This window comes from Agrilus planipennis, unplaced genomic scaffold (assembly GCF_000699045.2).
Source record: "Agrilus planipennis isolate EAB-ADULT unplaced genomic scaffold, Apla_2.0 scaffold2, whole genome shotgun sequence".
Classification (NCBI taxonomy): Eukaryota; Metazoa; Arthropoda; class Insecta; order Coleoptera; family Buprestidae; genus Agrilus; species Agrilus planipennis.
This window is the reverse complement of record NW_020442464.1, coordinates 3,669,810-3,686,339: the sequence shown is the minus strand read 5'-3', so window position 1 is coordinate 3,686,339 and position 16,530 is coordinate 3,669,810. Positions and strand designations below refer to the sequence as shown.

General features: G+C 36.0%; 1 protein-coding gene across 8 annotated transcripts in view; it reads left to right on the top strand.

Moving 5' to 3' along the window:
* Nucleotides 1–16,530, top strand: part of LOC108734258 (serine/threonine-protein phosphatase 2B catalytic subunit 2-like) — a 127,268-nt gene that overhangs the window by 62,793 nt on the left and 47,945 nt on the right. For all 8 annotated transcript variants that reach the window (XR_003232426.1, XM_025980914.1, XM_025980913.1 and 5 more), the window contains exon 6: nucleotides 11,321–11,460. Coding sequence is in view for 7 of the 8 variants with exons in the window: in XM_025980914.1 (XP_025836699.1) it covers nucleotides 11,321–11,460 (140 nt within the window). In the remaining variant the exon portion in view is untranslated. The remainder of the gene's footprint in view (nucleotides 1–11,320; nucleotides 11,461–16,530) is intronic.

Sequence of the window (16,530 nt, the reverse complement as noted above, 5' to 3'; positions counted from 1 at the left end):
ACAAATTAAGGTAGTGCTAACTTTGTGGTCTTATAGTGGTAGTAACCATACCTAACAAGAGAGGCGTGGATAGGTGGAAGACATTTAGAACAATTAGCTTAACTTCCCATGCATCAAAAATCTTAACTAGAAATGTACAGAGGAGGATTGAAAAAAGAACGGAAGAACTATTAAGGGAAGATCAATTTCGGTTTAGAAGAAATAGAGGAACCCGAGAGGCCATTCTAGCTTTCCGGGTAACAATAGAGAAAACTATAGAGAAAGGAAAGAGTGCGTACATAGGATTTGTAGATTTACAAAAAGCTTTTGACAATGTTAAATATGACAAGATGTTAAATATACTTAAAAATGCAGGGATTAGTTACGAAGATAGAAGAGTGATACTTAGTTTGTATAAAGAGCGACAAGCAGTTATACAGCTGAAGCTGAAACGTAGAGAAGTAAATATTAGGAAGGGAGTCAGCCAGGGAAGCTGCACATTGCCGCCGCTACTTTTTAATCTATACATCGAAGACTGGTATGCAAGGGAAGCAGAAAGTATGGAATAAGCGAATATAAAGGTAGGATACGAAAAATTAGAAGAAGTGACTAATTTTCGGTATCTAGGAAGTCAGAAAAGTCAGGAAGGAAGGAGTAGTGGGGATATAAAGCAGAGGATAGCGTAGGGTCGAGTTGTCTTCAATAGAAAGAAGTCACTTTTATGCTCGTGAACGCTTAGTTTAGAAATCCGATAAAGATTGTTAAAGGTGTATGTTTGGAGTGCGGCGCTGTACGAGTGTGCGAAAAATGGACAGTGAACGCGGCGGAAAAGAAAAGGTTAGAAGCGCTCGAAATGTGGTGTTATAGGCGAATGATGAGGATACCGTGGATAGAGATGGTTAGAAAAGAAGAGAAATTAGAAAGAATAGGAGAACAGATTCTATGGAAGTCAATAAGACATAGATGAGATATGGGACGTTCTAGTTTTAGGGAAATGGGAAGATTAGTTCAGGATAGGAAAGAGTGGAGGTGCGCTCCAACCTTATCTTACTCTTTCCCATTTTCCTGTCATTTATAAAAAGTCCATAAAAAAAATGTTGGTTTAGTTTGATGAGGATTTTCATTCAAAACTGTTTTGATACAGAAATTGTATTGGTTTTTGAGTGTGTAGAAATTAGGACTTAATTGGTTAACAGTGTCGGAAGTCGAAGTACCAAGTGCGCTTCCGAGATTGTCTTGCTTTCTGCAGTTTCTACTTGTCGTTTCATATCGATTTCTTGTGTGACTTTGTTTTTTATCACGTATTTGTGTAATTAATTTAGGTGCGAAATATATGTCACAATAAAAAGCGGAAGCGAATTGGTGTGATCTCCTTTTCGAAATGAAATATTCACAGCGTATCTCCCATTCGAAGATCAGGAATTCAGTTAGCCTGTCCCCGGCAACGTAATATCTAACTATCTATCTGGATACCTTATTTGCGTCTGTGTACTGACAAAATTGAGTTGTTGGATGTCACGAAAGCTTAATGTTCGTAGGGCTGCATTGCAATTGGAAAGCGGAAAATCATTTTCTCGATTAAATGTTCCACCTTTATGTTTTCGTCGTTTTCTCGTTAAGAGCCACGCGACGACTTAATGTCGCATTTCGAATTACAGCTTGTTCTTTTCAAATTATTTCACGGAACATTAATTACATCAATATTTATTAAGAATTAGACATTTCGAGAGCTGTCCAAGCGAAATTTGCAATAAAATGTAGCTGTATCAAAGACAAAAGACAGAAACTTTACAAATGTTGAATATTGATGCGAAAGTTCCGCATCCTATATATCGACCCAGAATACTATACTCGTGGTACTTAAAGAGCTTAATAAGCAGGGTTTTCTGTTCTATGTATATGGTTTGTGTAATTAAAATTATAAAAATATAAGAGAAAAGGACAAAGTTTGGAAGATGTAGCCAGAATCAGGAATAACAGTAAGTTTTATCTATTTAACTGATTCATGTTCAATATTGCTTATATCGAAGGCGACATTTATATGGTTAAACAAAGGATCCTTCATATTGATGCGAAAGTTCCGCATTCCCTATATCAAAGCGGAATGCTGTAGTCGAAGAGGTTATTGAATTTGTGGCTGGGTATCCTATCCTGTATGATTTGGAGAATGGAAACTATAAAAATATAGGAGAAGAGGATAAAGTTTAACTTTTTTATGTTCAATAATTGTCCAATATAATAACAAATTTCTTTTTCACGAAAGAAAGTCCTCGTACCTATATTGAACAATGACTCCCATTTGCGTCACAAAATATTCGCAACTCCAATGTTGGAGGATCTTTAATATCTTAAATGAAAACGCTAAAAGGCAGGCGGTACTTAATTGAAGAGGCTTTGATGGTCATGGTCCAGACAGAATTAGTTCTCGTTTTAACAAAAAAAAAATTAGGGCACATACGTAATTGAACTGGGGAGGGCGAGTTCTCCATTTAAATTATTTTGTTATCCCATTTTTCAATGGAAAAGTTAAAGTATATGCCATTGTTACCGCTCCACGATCCTCGGGTTGAAATGCGGAAGTGGCGAGCGTGCACAATAATTTTGACGGAGGCATTACATGTCTTGTTGTTGTGAAACTCCGTGGCAATTCCTTCTCATTTAAAGGGGCGAGAAGTGTTACTAAGTGTCGAGACTCGCACTCCAAAGACAAGGCAGGGTAATTATTATGAGTAATTGCAGGCGCTTAGGAAGCAACAAGATGAGTTAAATGTAGGTCGACACTGCTATGGAATTGCATGGAAACATTCAATTATAAATGTGATCCTCACGTCGAGCTAGATGAATAGTTATGATAGGAAACGGAATAACGTATTATGTGAAAAATTAAGGTAAATGCCAAGATGATGGCCCCCACCCCCAAAGGGGTCGAAAGAGGAGTCCTCCCCCACCACTGTACAATAAAAAGTTCGTGGCGGTCTCACCCCCCATAAAAAGTTATGGGGGTTAAAAGTTGATTATTTTGACAATTTTCCTACACTATAATTCAAATAAAATTCAAAAAAAAAATATTTTCAAGCGGGTGGAGGTGGGGGATCGGAAGAGGATGGTCACTTGAACAAAAACCGATAACCTAACCTAACCTACCCTACTGATAAAGATATTTAAATAATGTTTTATATAACTTTCTCAATTTTTTTTATGTATTTTGCCTTTAGTTTTACCTTTGAAAATTGTTTAAGAATGACTATATAAATATTTACATGCCTAGAAATGTATAAAAATTGGCATATTTATTAACTTTGAACCCCAATAACTTTTTATGGGGGTGAGACCGCCACGAACTTCTTATGGTACAGTAGTGGGGGAGACCTCTTCTTTCGATCCCACCCTTTTTTTTTTTGGCAATTTGTATTGATAGATCACCAACCAAACCTAAGACGGTCTATATAAATGTTGCTCAAGGACTTGCTAAGTTTTGTACTTATCCGACTGAATCAACGAGGCTGCTTATTATTATATATACTCGAAGGACGCGTAAATACTTCAGTTGGTAGCAAATAACAGTAGATGGCGATATGCTGTCGTAACTCGATATTAAATATTGAAATTGTTTATCGAAGTAAATCCCAGGAAGAATTTGGTGGAAAACAAAAACAAACGTTATTCTTCTTTAACATTCAATCGTTTTCAATGACAAAATATCATTTAAAATATAAAAATAAAGGTCTTACTTCTGTTTTCTTTGTATTTGCAGATACAAAAATTGAAATGTACATAAGTAAATATTTGCTTATATTTTGTTTGAGGTTTGGAAAAATCGTATTCTGACCGAATAAAGAAACGGAGAACTAACAAAATTTGTTGCACGGAGAAAAAGAAAGTTTACTTGAATATTAAAGCGACATTTACAATTTATCTCACTAGCTCGTTGCTTCGTAAGCGAAAACAATAAAAATTACAGTTTGAATCTGAATTTGTAAAAACGAAATCTTAGCAAAAATAATTTTACTAGTACAAATTAAATTGTAATAATTAAGAAACTTGAAATAATCTTTAATGAGACATGTAAAAATTGAGATAATTGCAAGTTACCTAATAAATTCTGCTATTTCTACGGAAAATTCAGTCATAAAAATTTAGTTTTCTTCGTATGGATAGTTCAGTTGATGCTTGCTTCACATTTTTCTTGCTACGCAAAAGGATAACATATCCTTTTACGTTCCTGTCTGGATAGAGGATAGTAATAAGTTGGTAGCCGTATTCGGGACACCTGGTGCATACGAATTAGCCGACTTTTCCTGTCGAATCAATAACCCAGCGCAGCAGTAAGTCCTGGCTATTGCTGTCAGCTGGCTATAGAAATTGCCGTTACGCGCGGGGTCTCCCTGTCTCTGGATATGCGATGCGGCACGCTGGCGCGACGAGCGCTTCGGCCGGTCGACTCCTCTTTCTCTCTCTCATCGGCTTGCTCCTGGTTAGCCGCGAGTTTGCGGTTTTATTTGTACGAACAAGAAAGATTTTCCGCTCCAAGGATTATAATGAGACAAGCTGCCAGTTTGGCTTATGCACCAAGTTGACGAATGCTACGAATGTTGAATACGTAGTCTTTTTAATAAATAATGCTAATTAAGGTAGTGAGGACTTCATTTAATAAATCCTAGAGTTCATTAGTCTTCCCGTCTTTAGAACAGTTCCCATTTGGGATAATATTTTAGTCTCTCTTCAGCTGTCTTGTCGTTCCACTCGTGACATTATCTCTCTATATCTCATGATTAGTTTGTATTTAGAGAACTAAAAGAAATCGCTGGCGGTTAAATCTGGGACGTAGGGAGGGTGACCTAGGTGGTGATTGAATTATGGTATCATTAAGCCTGTCCCCAATAGAATCGTATATACAAACGATTTTAACAAATTATGTTCACTAGCAATCACCGAGACAGAAAATCGTTGATTGGAAGGCATATAGGAAAAGTAAGGGTCCTTTTGGCTTGCCATCGTCTTTAGGACCTTTCACCGAAACGGTTAGTCTATTTGAAAAGGACTGTTTTATCATCATAAACAGTCATCACCATTTCATCAATTTTCCGATAGTTTTTCCTAAGTGCGAATGGTCAATTTATTGCACAAAATAATGAATAGAGACACGAGTTGAGATTAATTTGCAAAGTTTATTATAATAATTTTGGAATTGGTTTCTCAACGTGTTTCTTGAATGTTCATCGACAAGACTATTAATCAAATTTCACAATGAAAGCGACACGTAATCAATCAACTTTATTGAATACCAGTGGTTAAGTTGAGGTTGTCCTTATTAAAATGTAATTAAATATGTCAGAACAACAGAAAGATTTTTATCATGACATTTATGGCACATATATAAAATCATACGCGTTCTGCCAACTGCTATTGAAATAAAAGTAATACTTGGTCGCAGTAAATATTAGTTTCTAGGAATATGTCTGTTTGGCTTAGTGCTATTTCCTTTCGATGGAATGGTTTTCAAAGTTTTGAAATTTACATTCTACTAACACATTCGCAAATATACCGTATGCGAAAGAGTAGACCTTGGTGTAACGAATCAAGATATACAATGTGCGAATTGCCGCTTCGTAGAAATGTGTATTCATACGTGCATGTTTGTGTTTTCGCTCAACTTCCAACAGAGAATCGGCGTGTTGTTGATGAAAGTGTCATAGTATAACTCATTAGGTACCAAGATAAGCAATTTCGCATTTGGTATATGGTATTTATTATAAGAGTACGTATGGTTTTCGGTGCTTTTTAATTGAAAGTAATATTTAGCTTTGTAAAATTGTTTCTAACAGTTCTATTCTTTTCTAAATTTAAATCTGTAAGTACATATTTTATTAATTTGGTAACGCTGTGACGTGTCTTGAGAAAAGAAGACGTTTAGTAATAGTAGTAAGAGACGTCCGGAAATATTACACTTTAGGGCATCGTTAAGGACTCCCGTGATTAGTAATGCTGAAATGGATTGTTACCGGGAAAGCCTTGCAGTGAGTGATATAATAAATTCGTTTGCTTGCACTGGAGCTTGTCCCATTTAATTTAAATGCAAATTTCTAGAAAAACGTTTAGATTCATTCTGTAATACTCGATCTCAAATCATTATTTACAACGTCTATTTTTTTGGGTACATATATATCATCGATAAGAATGAAATTACCTTGCAGTGACCTATATATAAGTCAGTTGATTGCTTACTGGTTGCAAAATCGTTTACATATTACAAGTAAATTACAATTATCGATTTGTATGCATTGTATAAAAATTCTACTATTAAAAATATTTTATGTGCAACCTTGTTACTCTCTCGGTTACACTTTTCTTTTTTTATCCACTGTGCCCCATTGGATAATCGTCATTTATTTGTACGGCTATGGAATGTTCTTGATTATTTTCGGAAACTTCTCGTAAGTTCCTCTTGTCGCACGGTTTTGTGTATATGTAAATATGTATACGCGTTATTACGTATTGTCTATATGTAAATATAATAGTAAACGTTGATTTTAAGTAGAGAAATCACAAGTACAATCGACAGATATAAATATTAATAAACAATAATTGCTTGAGTAGCCACATAATATGACGATATAAATGAGTATTTGGTCTAAGAAAATAATGGAAACTGTATGTAGGTACCCTAGTTTCGTTGAAAAGCCACCCGAACAAGTTTAACGAAAGAACGAATGAACGAACGATAATAAGAACGACGAAGTCTGACAAAAATAAACTTTGACCAGACTGCGAGCGAGTCGAATGGGGAAAAAGTAAATACTTCGTTCGGAAGTGCAAACAAACCGGAAAAACGCAATGAAGTCGAAGTAGGTGGTGGTCGGTTGATCGGAAAACGACCTAGGTCGTATTTTATTTCGTTCTATCATAGCTCTGTTGTTTTTCTCTTTATTGATGCTATTGATTTCTTTCCTAAAAAGGATGACCAGGTGACCGCTTAATCTTTAGGGTTCTTTAGCCGAAAGGCCTAGCAGAATCCCGTTGTTGTGGCAATTCTGTTCGGCTGTCTATTCGCCCGTCTGTCATAGAGATATCGACTTCAGTTTCACACATAAATGTGTAAATCCTTGGCCCAGAAGGAATAATCGTCTTTAAAGTCATAAACTTTATTTATTTGAAAAACGTCCCTATAAAATACTGAGATAATACTTGATCATTACCGATTCATATCCCTGAAGGAAAACAGAATCATAATAAAATACATTGATGTAATGAGCAAATACCGCAGGCGGCGATCGATCCCGGCGGCCTTTGCCGCATTGCAAGCCAGCAAGACAAAAGAAACTTACGGGAAGTTTCCGGAAATATTCATTAGCCGCTTAAATAAGTGATTTAAGAATATGAATTGAATGAAATAGGATTTATTTTAATGCTGCTTACGCTTGAAACTGGTGGCATTCTATTGTTTTTTAAAGTAACATATCCCTAGTGTACATTGTTTTCTTTGAAAACGAATCAAAGACAGTTTACGGGGAGATGCATACGTGTAATTTTACCCTAGTATACGTACCTATATTAACCAGCCGAGCAGAAATAACAGTGTTTAGAAACCCCGAGGTGATATTTCCGCGCCAGTTCACTGTAAACTTTTGAAAATATGTGTACATACAACGAAATGATTAATTAGGCGTGGAGTATAGAAACAAACCAGCTATTACATACAGTGGTGGATACTTTCATCTGGAGCCTTTGGAAACCGTTTCACGTTGTTCGAGTTTACTGTAATTTAATAATTAAATAATTCGGGGTGCAATAACAATAGCTAACAAAAGATGGTTGGTTTACAACATTGTTATGCGTATACAATTCTAAGAATGTCCTTCTTTTCTTGATTTCAAATATGAGTAAAGAATAATTTTGTGTCTTCATCATCATAGGGTCATTTATGTTTGTTTTGCAATAATTTTTGTATAATACTCATCCCTGTTTTCCACCCCATTCTGTCCTGATGTATGATACACTATTCGCAAATTCAATTAAGTATAGTGAGGTCGACATTTTTGACGATAACGTAATTTAAAAAGCAATAGGACAATTCCCCTCCGTATCTACCTCCTGTTCCTGGCGGCTGTTGTCCTGTTTGAAAACGTAACCCCCTATTCTAGCCACTACCTTTTAATTCAGTGATTTTTTTTGTCGTCAATAACAACATGCTCTTTTTAGAACTTTATTAAATTTCAAACTGGAAGGAAAATGAAAATCAACATCATTAAAGTTTCCTTTGAGTTATTATATCGTTCATATAATGAATATATAAACCACCGTAGGAAGTTTATTTCTTTATGAAAAAAATTCTCACTGAACAGATTTTCTTTTTTGACGTTTGTCACTTACTCAATTAAATAAGTAATGTCGGAAAATTTGAACTTCAATTATGAATACCTAGATTGCCAAAAGGTTAATAACTCTGAAATTCGATTGAAAATAGATTAAAAAATACAATTTGCTCCCAATTAAAAAAACAGGAAAACACTACAATGGTGAGTTAAAAAGAAACATCGAACAAAATAGTAATAATTTTTCAAAGCTAAACAGTCAAATTACCATAGTTAAGATTTAAAGTCAAAGTTTCTTTGAAAGTTCAAAGCCTCGTTTTTAATTTTTTTATTGGTTTGTTTTCGATATTCGATAGTCAGATAATTGAGGATGGAAATAGCAGTAGATATATAAAATAAAGAGTAGCGCAGGACCGGGTTGAAGTCATTTTAGTGTTCGAGATCAATTTATTTAGAAATTTGAAAACGATTAGATACTAAAGGTGGATGTTTAGAGTATAAAATATTAGATATAAATAAGGAGGTATGAGAACAGAGAACGTTACGGAAGTCATTAAGAAATAGGCTAGTTAGAGACACATTAGAAGCAGAAGCGGGAGTTAAGAGGGGTGGAGGTTGACCTGTACTAGTCTCCGGGGCTGACGATGTTATGATGATGATGTTAATGGGAAAATGAACGGAAAATAAAGTAATTATTTTGTTATTACTCCTACTAGGTTTTGGGACAGTAGATATATCAAAATATATTTTAATTAAGATCAGGCATGCGAGAAATTTACGATTTCCTGACTGCTCGTCGCTATTTCCCAATTTAGTGAAATTGTCAAGTTAGTGTCTGGGTAATGTCATCCCGAATTAAATGCTGTTAATTGTGGTTGCAAATGCCAACCAAGAGTATTGACTGCATCACGCGAACCCGGTTAATAAAACAAGTTTGCTACACAACGTAAGCAACGGAGTGTAATAGGTTAATATTATAGCCACGTGCTTAGATCCTTTCAGGATTTTTGCATTAGGACAACCTATTATTTTCGAGTAATTTTATATTCAATTCTGTAAAACAATTTTTGTTATATAATGACTGGATTCATCGTCATCATAAGGTCGTCAGTTCTAAGACTGGTTGGACATGCATCTCCCTTCTTTCCTATCCTGCGCTAATCTTCGCATTTCCCTAAAGCCAGAGCAACCCATATCCTTAACTATTTGCGAACAGTAATCTAATCCAGGTCTACCTCTACCCCTTCTAACTTCCGTTTCTGCCTCTAATATGTCTCTGACTAGATCTTCATGTCTGAGAAGGTGTCCTACAAACCTATTTCGCCTGTTTGTTTTTGAATTCCATGGAGTCCTCTGTTCTCTTATTCTTTCTAATACCTCTTCATTTCTAACCTTCCCTATCCACGGTATCCTTTTCATTCGCCTGTAACACCACATTTCGAGCGCTTCTAACCTTTTCTTTTCCTCTGCGCCCACTGTCCATGTTTCGCACCCGTACAACGCCGTCCACCAAACATCACCTTTAATAACCTTTTTCGAATTTCTTAATTAACCGTTCGCGAGCACAGAAGTGACTTCTTTTTATTGAAGGCGACTCGACCTTGCGCTGTCCTCTGCTTTAAATCCCTACTACTCCTTCCGTCCTGACTTATCTGACTTCTTAGATACCAAAAATCAGCCACTTTCGTCTTCTATCTTTACAATCGCTCCTTGCTTTTTCTTTCCGTGCATACCAGTGTTTTAATTTACTTTTATTCATCCATGGCGTGTGACAAAACCGAAGTAATTTTTCTATAAATAAATAGTACTTACACTATAATAACAGCTTATTTTATAGTATTTGTGAAATCTATCCACATTTGTACTAAGATGTGTATCATTTACATTTTAATCATGACGATAGTACCGTAATATAGTCCCTGGTACACAGCACTTATTCTAGGGACACCTTTCCTTACCTTAATATAACATAAATCCTATGTGTAAAGCACTTTACATTTGCCAATCATGAAATTATCTCTTACCATAACCTACAGTCTGTAGGACACACACAATCTCTTTTAAATAATCGTACCTTCATGCAATTACAGTAATAAACGATTTATATGATGGGTGCTTCCGTTTTAATAACACACTTCTATCATATATTTATATATCATCTGACGTCTTCTCTTTTCGAATTGAAAAATGTTGAATGAGCATCTTTAAATTCTTTTCATCTGTCATTTTCAGAGATCCATTTAAATCGATCAGCTCCATTTCTTTTTTTTTTTTTGTAGAGTTGCCCCTCAATCTTTTACACAATAAAAATAAGGAAAGGTTCGAATTTCGCGTCGAATAACACTTGAAGTACAATGATATAGATCACAAATGGTAAAGCATTTAACCATTTTCGAGATGAGATCTTCATAACTGAATCACTGCAGCATTGTAGTTCATGTTATACCCAACTGACATCCAATTAATTCATCTATTCATTTTCTAATTGTCGTGATTTCTATCATCTAAATATTAATTAATACAAGGGTCAACTTATGTGAATGCTGCACAAGAAACTCAAGAAGGAGCTAATTCGGTAAATTGTCAGTGTAAAGCTTGATTCACACTATCATGCAACCGTCCCGTGTAAATATTATTCGATTTAATAAGTTGGTATTGTATATCTACAATCTCCGTGCATTGCACAGGACAGAATACTTTGTTAAGTTGGTAACAGGCGATCGTTGATGCTAGTGATTCTTTATCTCATCAACTTCTTAAAGTCAAAGAGCAGTAACTGTCTAAATCAGTAAGCGCATAACGAAAACGTATTAATCGTCCATAGTTTGTATTTATTGGATGTATATTACTTGAAAGTATTTGTACGAATTGTCATATATACCACATTGTATTCTTAAAAAAAAAAAAAAAGAAACAGACAGACACACGAGTGATCGTATAAGGGATCCCTTTTCCATTCGGACGTACGGAACCCTAACTCGAGGACCAACTTAACATTGCGAATAACGTTTTGTTTTCTTTTGTTGCAGTTAGACAGATTTAAAGAGCCTCCGGCCTTTGGTCCAATGTGTGACCTCCTGTGGTCAGATCCCTTAGAAGAATTTGGTAATGAAAATAATGCCGAACACTTTTCACATAATTCTGTCAGAGGCTGCTCATACTTTTACAGGTAGGTGACTTGCATATAATAAACTAATTAATTAATGTACGGATTCTTTTGCTTAACATTTGCCATTAAAATTTCATACCAAGAAGCATAAAAAGGACCTTTACATCATAGCTAAGACATTTGTAAAATTTGAAAACATGTGATAACATGCGCACGACAGTTATTAGAGAAAACTTCCTCATGAGTCGAGTGTGCAAATGCATGTGGCTCATTACAGAATGATTTAGAAACTAGGAGTGTACAGGGTTTGTCCGGAAAGTAATAGGACTGAATCGATTTAACAAAATTTATTGAACCAATTGTTACAATTATTTAAAAACTTTCAAAATAGGCTCCTTCTGCATCGATGCAGCGTTGTCGTGGTGCAACTTCCAGTCGGCTGCGATGTCTTGTCGGACCCGATTGACCCTTCGTTTGAGTCTCTTGAGCACTTCCACGTAAAACTTGACGTTGACGGTTTGTCCAGGAGGAACAAATTCATGGTAGACGATGCCTTTCATGTCAAAAAAGACAATGAGCATCTTTTTCACTTTGGATTTGCTCATTCTTCCCTTTTTTGGGCGAGGAGACGCCGGCGTGTGCCACTCGGGATCATTCTCAAAAATCCATGACTCGTCACCTGTGATTACGTTATTCAAAAATTGGGGGTCACTTTCACACATGTTTAAATTTTCGGCTTGCACCACTTACAGTTCTGACTCTCCGGGTGCTCGGAGACAACTCACCAGCTGCTCGTTCGTTAGCTAAGAATGCCCTCTACCGAATCCAGTCGGTGCGCGCACGCTCCGAATTACAGTCGCGGTGAAAGGAATTCCGTCGTATTACTTTCCGAACAAACCCTGTATCTAATACGTATCGGTTTCGCATACGTTCCGTACTCGTCCCGTCAACGTGTGGTCAAACCTTAACGCTGAAGAAATCTCACAATGTCTGAAAGCACGTTTTGAAGATTGCCAAAAACAGCCTTTATCGACCCAATTTCCGCACGATAATATATATACATACATGTATCGACCTCTATAGTGTACATAATTATAATTAGAGATACACCGGATAGTAATTTTGCCGGGTGCCGGATAACCGGGGGCCCAGCTTTAGTAAAACTACGACGATTAATTGTTCACGTACCTATTCGTTCTGGCCGGTTTTCCGTCGGGTACCGGATCCAAACCGGGTACCCTATCCATGTATGTATATAAATTGTTTTTAGAAATAAAAATATGGTCTAACTTAAACAAAATTATATGGATATATTTTTTTTAATACGTATCCTCGTAATGTTACGTGTTTTACATGTATTATTTTCATGCAATAAATGTTGTACGTGACTTGTACAAAGGAAATTACGAAATCACAGCCAACTACCATGAAGCAGCGAATAAGTTATCACGCAAAGATAATTTAAAAATTTAGCGGATTAAAAGACTTACCTGGTATATGTATGAAGAAATGCTCGCTGGCAAACATGAAATGCGAGTTAAACAATCCTACACATTTGTCGTCATGGACCCTGAATAGTGAAAAAACTTATGATCATAATAAAGTTAACGAACCGTATAAAAAACAAAATATTTTGAGATGCGAATAAAATGCTGGCATCATAACAGAAAATTTTTGATTTTTTATGGTTTATTACATTCCCACTTGTTTTTTTTTGTTTGTTTGTTTTTGTTTTTGCAAAATGTCTGTAACCTATGCACATATAACATGTTTACTCCTCGATTGTTTTCGTCTATACGAACAAGGGAACATTTCGCTAAAATCGGCAGAAACAAATGCGGTCTACAGATGAAGTTCGTTTCATTTAAATAACAATGAAAAATACTTTTCTTTTTAACTAAAATGCATTATATTTTCTAAGAGTCAGAACAATCGACTCGCTACGGAGGTGTTCTTTTATACTTAATTTAAAAGGTATTCTCGTCTGGCCAATGTAGTTATTATTGCAGTCTCCACATACTAATAAATTGATTTTGGGTTTTGATAAACGATTGAAATTTCATTTTTGGTTACAATACAATTACAATTGAATGAATTCTAATCAAACATGACTAGATGACAGTAGAATAACTAGTTTATGTAGTTTTACTCTCAGGACACGGATTTTCCCTGTAGTTGTTCGTCTTTTTTTAAATTCTACGTAGCGTGGAGAAAAATAACCCTTTAAGACCAAAGATAACTCCGTCTAGTGCTTGGAAGTGTGTTAAAGGAGAGTCGAGGTGGTTAGGTATGTGTTATCGTTACTTCCGCGAAGAAAATTTGGTACGTGCATTGGCGCCGGAAGTGTTCATTAGTGCTCTGATCTGGAGAACGCCACCTGCGACGAAGTGCATTAGGGACGACCAAATGAAATAAAGGCTCCTTTAGATGAAACGAATGCTTTTAGGGAACCTTATGTATATGTATGTACGTCGGTTATATACATGTATGTACAGGTAAAATAAAACGTATTCTGAACATGGAAATTACACATTTTTTCTTTTTCTTTTTCAACCCCGTCTGCCTGGAAATATCACAGCTTGTTTCACTATTCTAAACTAGCTGAATTTTTAAAGCGTAACATTCGTGAAAAGATTTAAATTGTGTTTATTAGACGTACAGTAAAACTTCCTTATTCACGTTTTCATTATTCGCGGGTGAAAAAATTGCAACCCACTTCTATGCCCGCGAACGGTTAATTTAGAAATTCGAAAAAGGTTGTTAAGGGTGTATGTTTGGAGCACGGCATTGTACGGGTGCGAAACATGGATAGTGGGTGCGGCGGAAAAGAAAAGATTAGAAGCGTTCGAAATGTGGTGTTATAGGCGGATGATGAGGATACCGTGGGTAAAAAAGGTTAGAAATGAAGAGGTATTGGAAAGAATAGGAGAACAGAGGACTCTATGGAAGTCAATAAAAAATAGGCGAGATGGGTTGGTAGGACACCTTCTTAGGCATGAAGGTCTAGTCAGAGACATATTAGAGGCAGAAACAGGAGTTAGGAAGGGTAGAGGTAGACCTAGATTAGATTACTGGTCGCAAATAGTTAAGGATGTGGGCTGTTCTAGTTTTAGCGAAATGCGAAGTTTAGCTCAGGATAGAAAGGAGTGGAGGTGCGTGTCCAGCCAGTCTTAGGACTGACGATCTTATGATGATGATGGTGTTGAGATATCAAACAAATTCTTATGTGCTTCCATCAATACTGCACTTAGGAAGGCTTAGATTGTTTTTTTTTATTACTTTAATACAAGATGTCTAGAGAAAACCCATTTTTTCCAGGCTTCTTGGAAACAACTAAAATATGTAACAACCTGTAATATCTACGGAATTTCAGAGTGAGTTCAGACTAGAAATTCTGGGAAAACTTGCGAATGCGAACTTGAACTGTTGCGTTATTACTTTGACATTTTCCACGTATGATGGCTACCGGTTCAACTATAAAAATTTGAACTAGTTTATTGGAAAACTTGCGGTTTTATCTAGTTGACTGTAAGCCGTTCTGTCGCATCTACAACTGGAAAAATTTATGAATGTATATGCAACGAGATGGTCGATCTTCAGATGATAGTAAATTCTGCTCATTGGACAGAGTGAGAATTTATCGTTGCGGCCATTTACAAGAAATTATATGGAGCATAGTGGAAAATCCAAAATTAATGACTTTGAACTGCTTTCGGTAAAATGTGGAGATCAGAAAGTGGGTTGAATTTTTAAAACTGCGCTACTATACTCATAAGACTTATTCATTAATCAAAAGCTGTAACACGGTGCCCAACTATTTGTATAGGGTTGTTCGGAAAGTCATTTCGTTTTTTCCCGACAGAGGATTTAATTGTATTCTTTTGCACCCAACTTCACATTTAAGCCGTATNGCACATATAACATGTTTACTCCTCGATTGTTTTCGTCTATACGAACAAGGGAACATTTCGCTAAAATCGGCAGAAACAAATGCGGTCTACAGATGAAGTTCGTTTCATTTAAATAACAATGAAAAATACTTTTCTTTTTAACTAAAATGCATTATATTTTCTAAGAGTCAGAACAATCGACTCGCTACGGAGGTGTTCTTTTATACTTAATTTAAAAGGTATTCTCGTCTGGCCAATGTAGTTATTATTGCAGTCTCCACATACTAATAAATTGATTTTGGGTTTTGATAAACGATTGAAATTTCATTTTTGGTTACAATACAATTACAATTGAATGAATTCTAATCAAACATGACTAGATGACAGTAGAATAACTAGTTTATGTAGTTTTACTCTCAGGACACGGATTTTCCCTGTAGTTGTTCGTCTTTTTTTAAATTCTACGTAGCGTGGAGAAAAATAACCCTTTAAGACCAAAGATAACTCCGTCTAGTGCTTGGAAGTGTGTTAAAGGAGAGTCGAGGTGGTTAGGTATGTGTTATCGTTACTTCCGCGAAGAAAATTTGGTACGTGCATTGGCGCCGGAAGTGTTCATTAGTGCTCTGATCTGGAGAACGCCACCTGCGACGAAGTGCATTAGGGACGACCAAATGAAATAAAGGCTCCTTTAGATGAAACGAATGCTTTTAGGGAACCTTATGTATATGTATGTACGTCGGTTATATACATGTATGTACAGGTAAAATAAAACGTATTCTGAACATGGAAATTACACATTTTTTCTTTTTCTTTTTCAACCCCGTCTGCCTGGAAATATCACAGCTTGTTTCACTATTCTAAACTAGCTGAATTTTTAAAGCGTAACATTCGTGAAAAGATTTAAATTGTGTTTATTAGACGTACAGTAAAACTTCCTTATTCACGTTTTCATTATTCGCGGGTGAAAAAATTGCAACCCACTTCTATGCCCGCGAACGGTTAATTTAGAAATTCGAAAAAGGTTGTTAAGGGTGTATGTTTGGAGCACGGCATTGTACGGGTGCGAAACATGGATAGTGGGTGCGGCGGAAAAGAAAAGATTAGAAGCGTTCGAAATGTGGTGTTATAGGCGGATGATGAGGATACCGTGGGTAAAAAAGGTTAGAAATGAAGAGGTATTGGAAAGAATAGGAGAACAGAGGACTCTATGGAAGTCAATAAAAAATAGGCGAGATAGGTT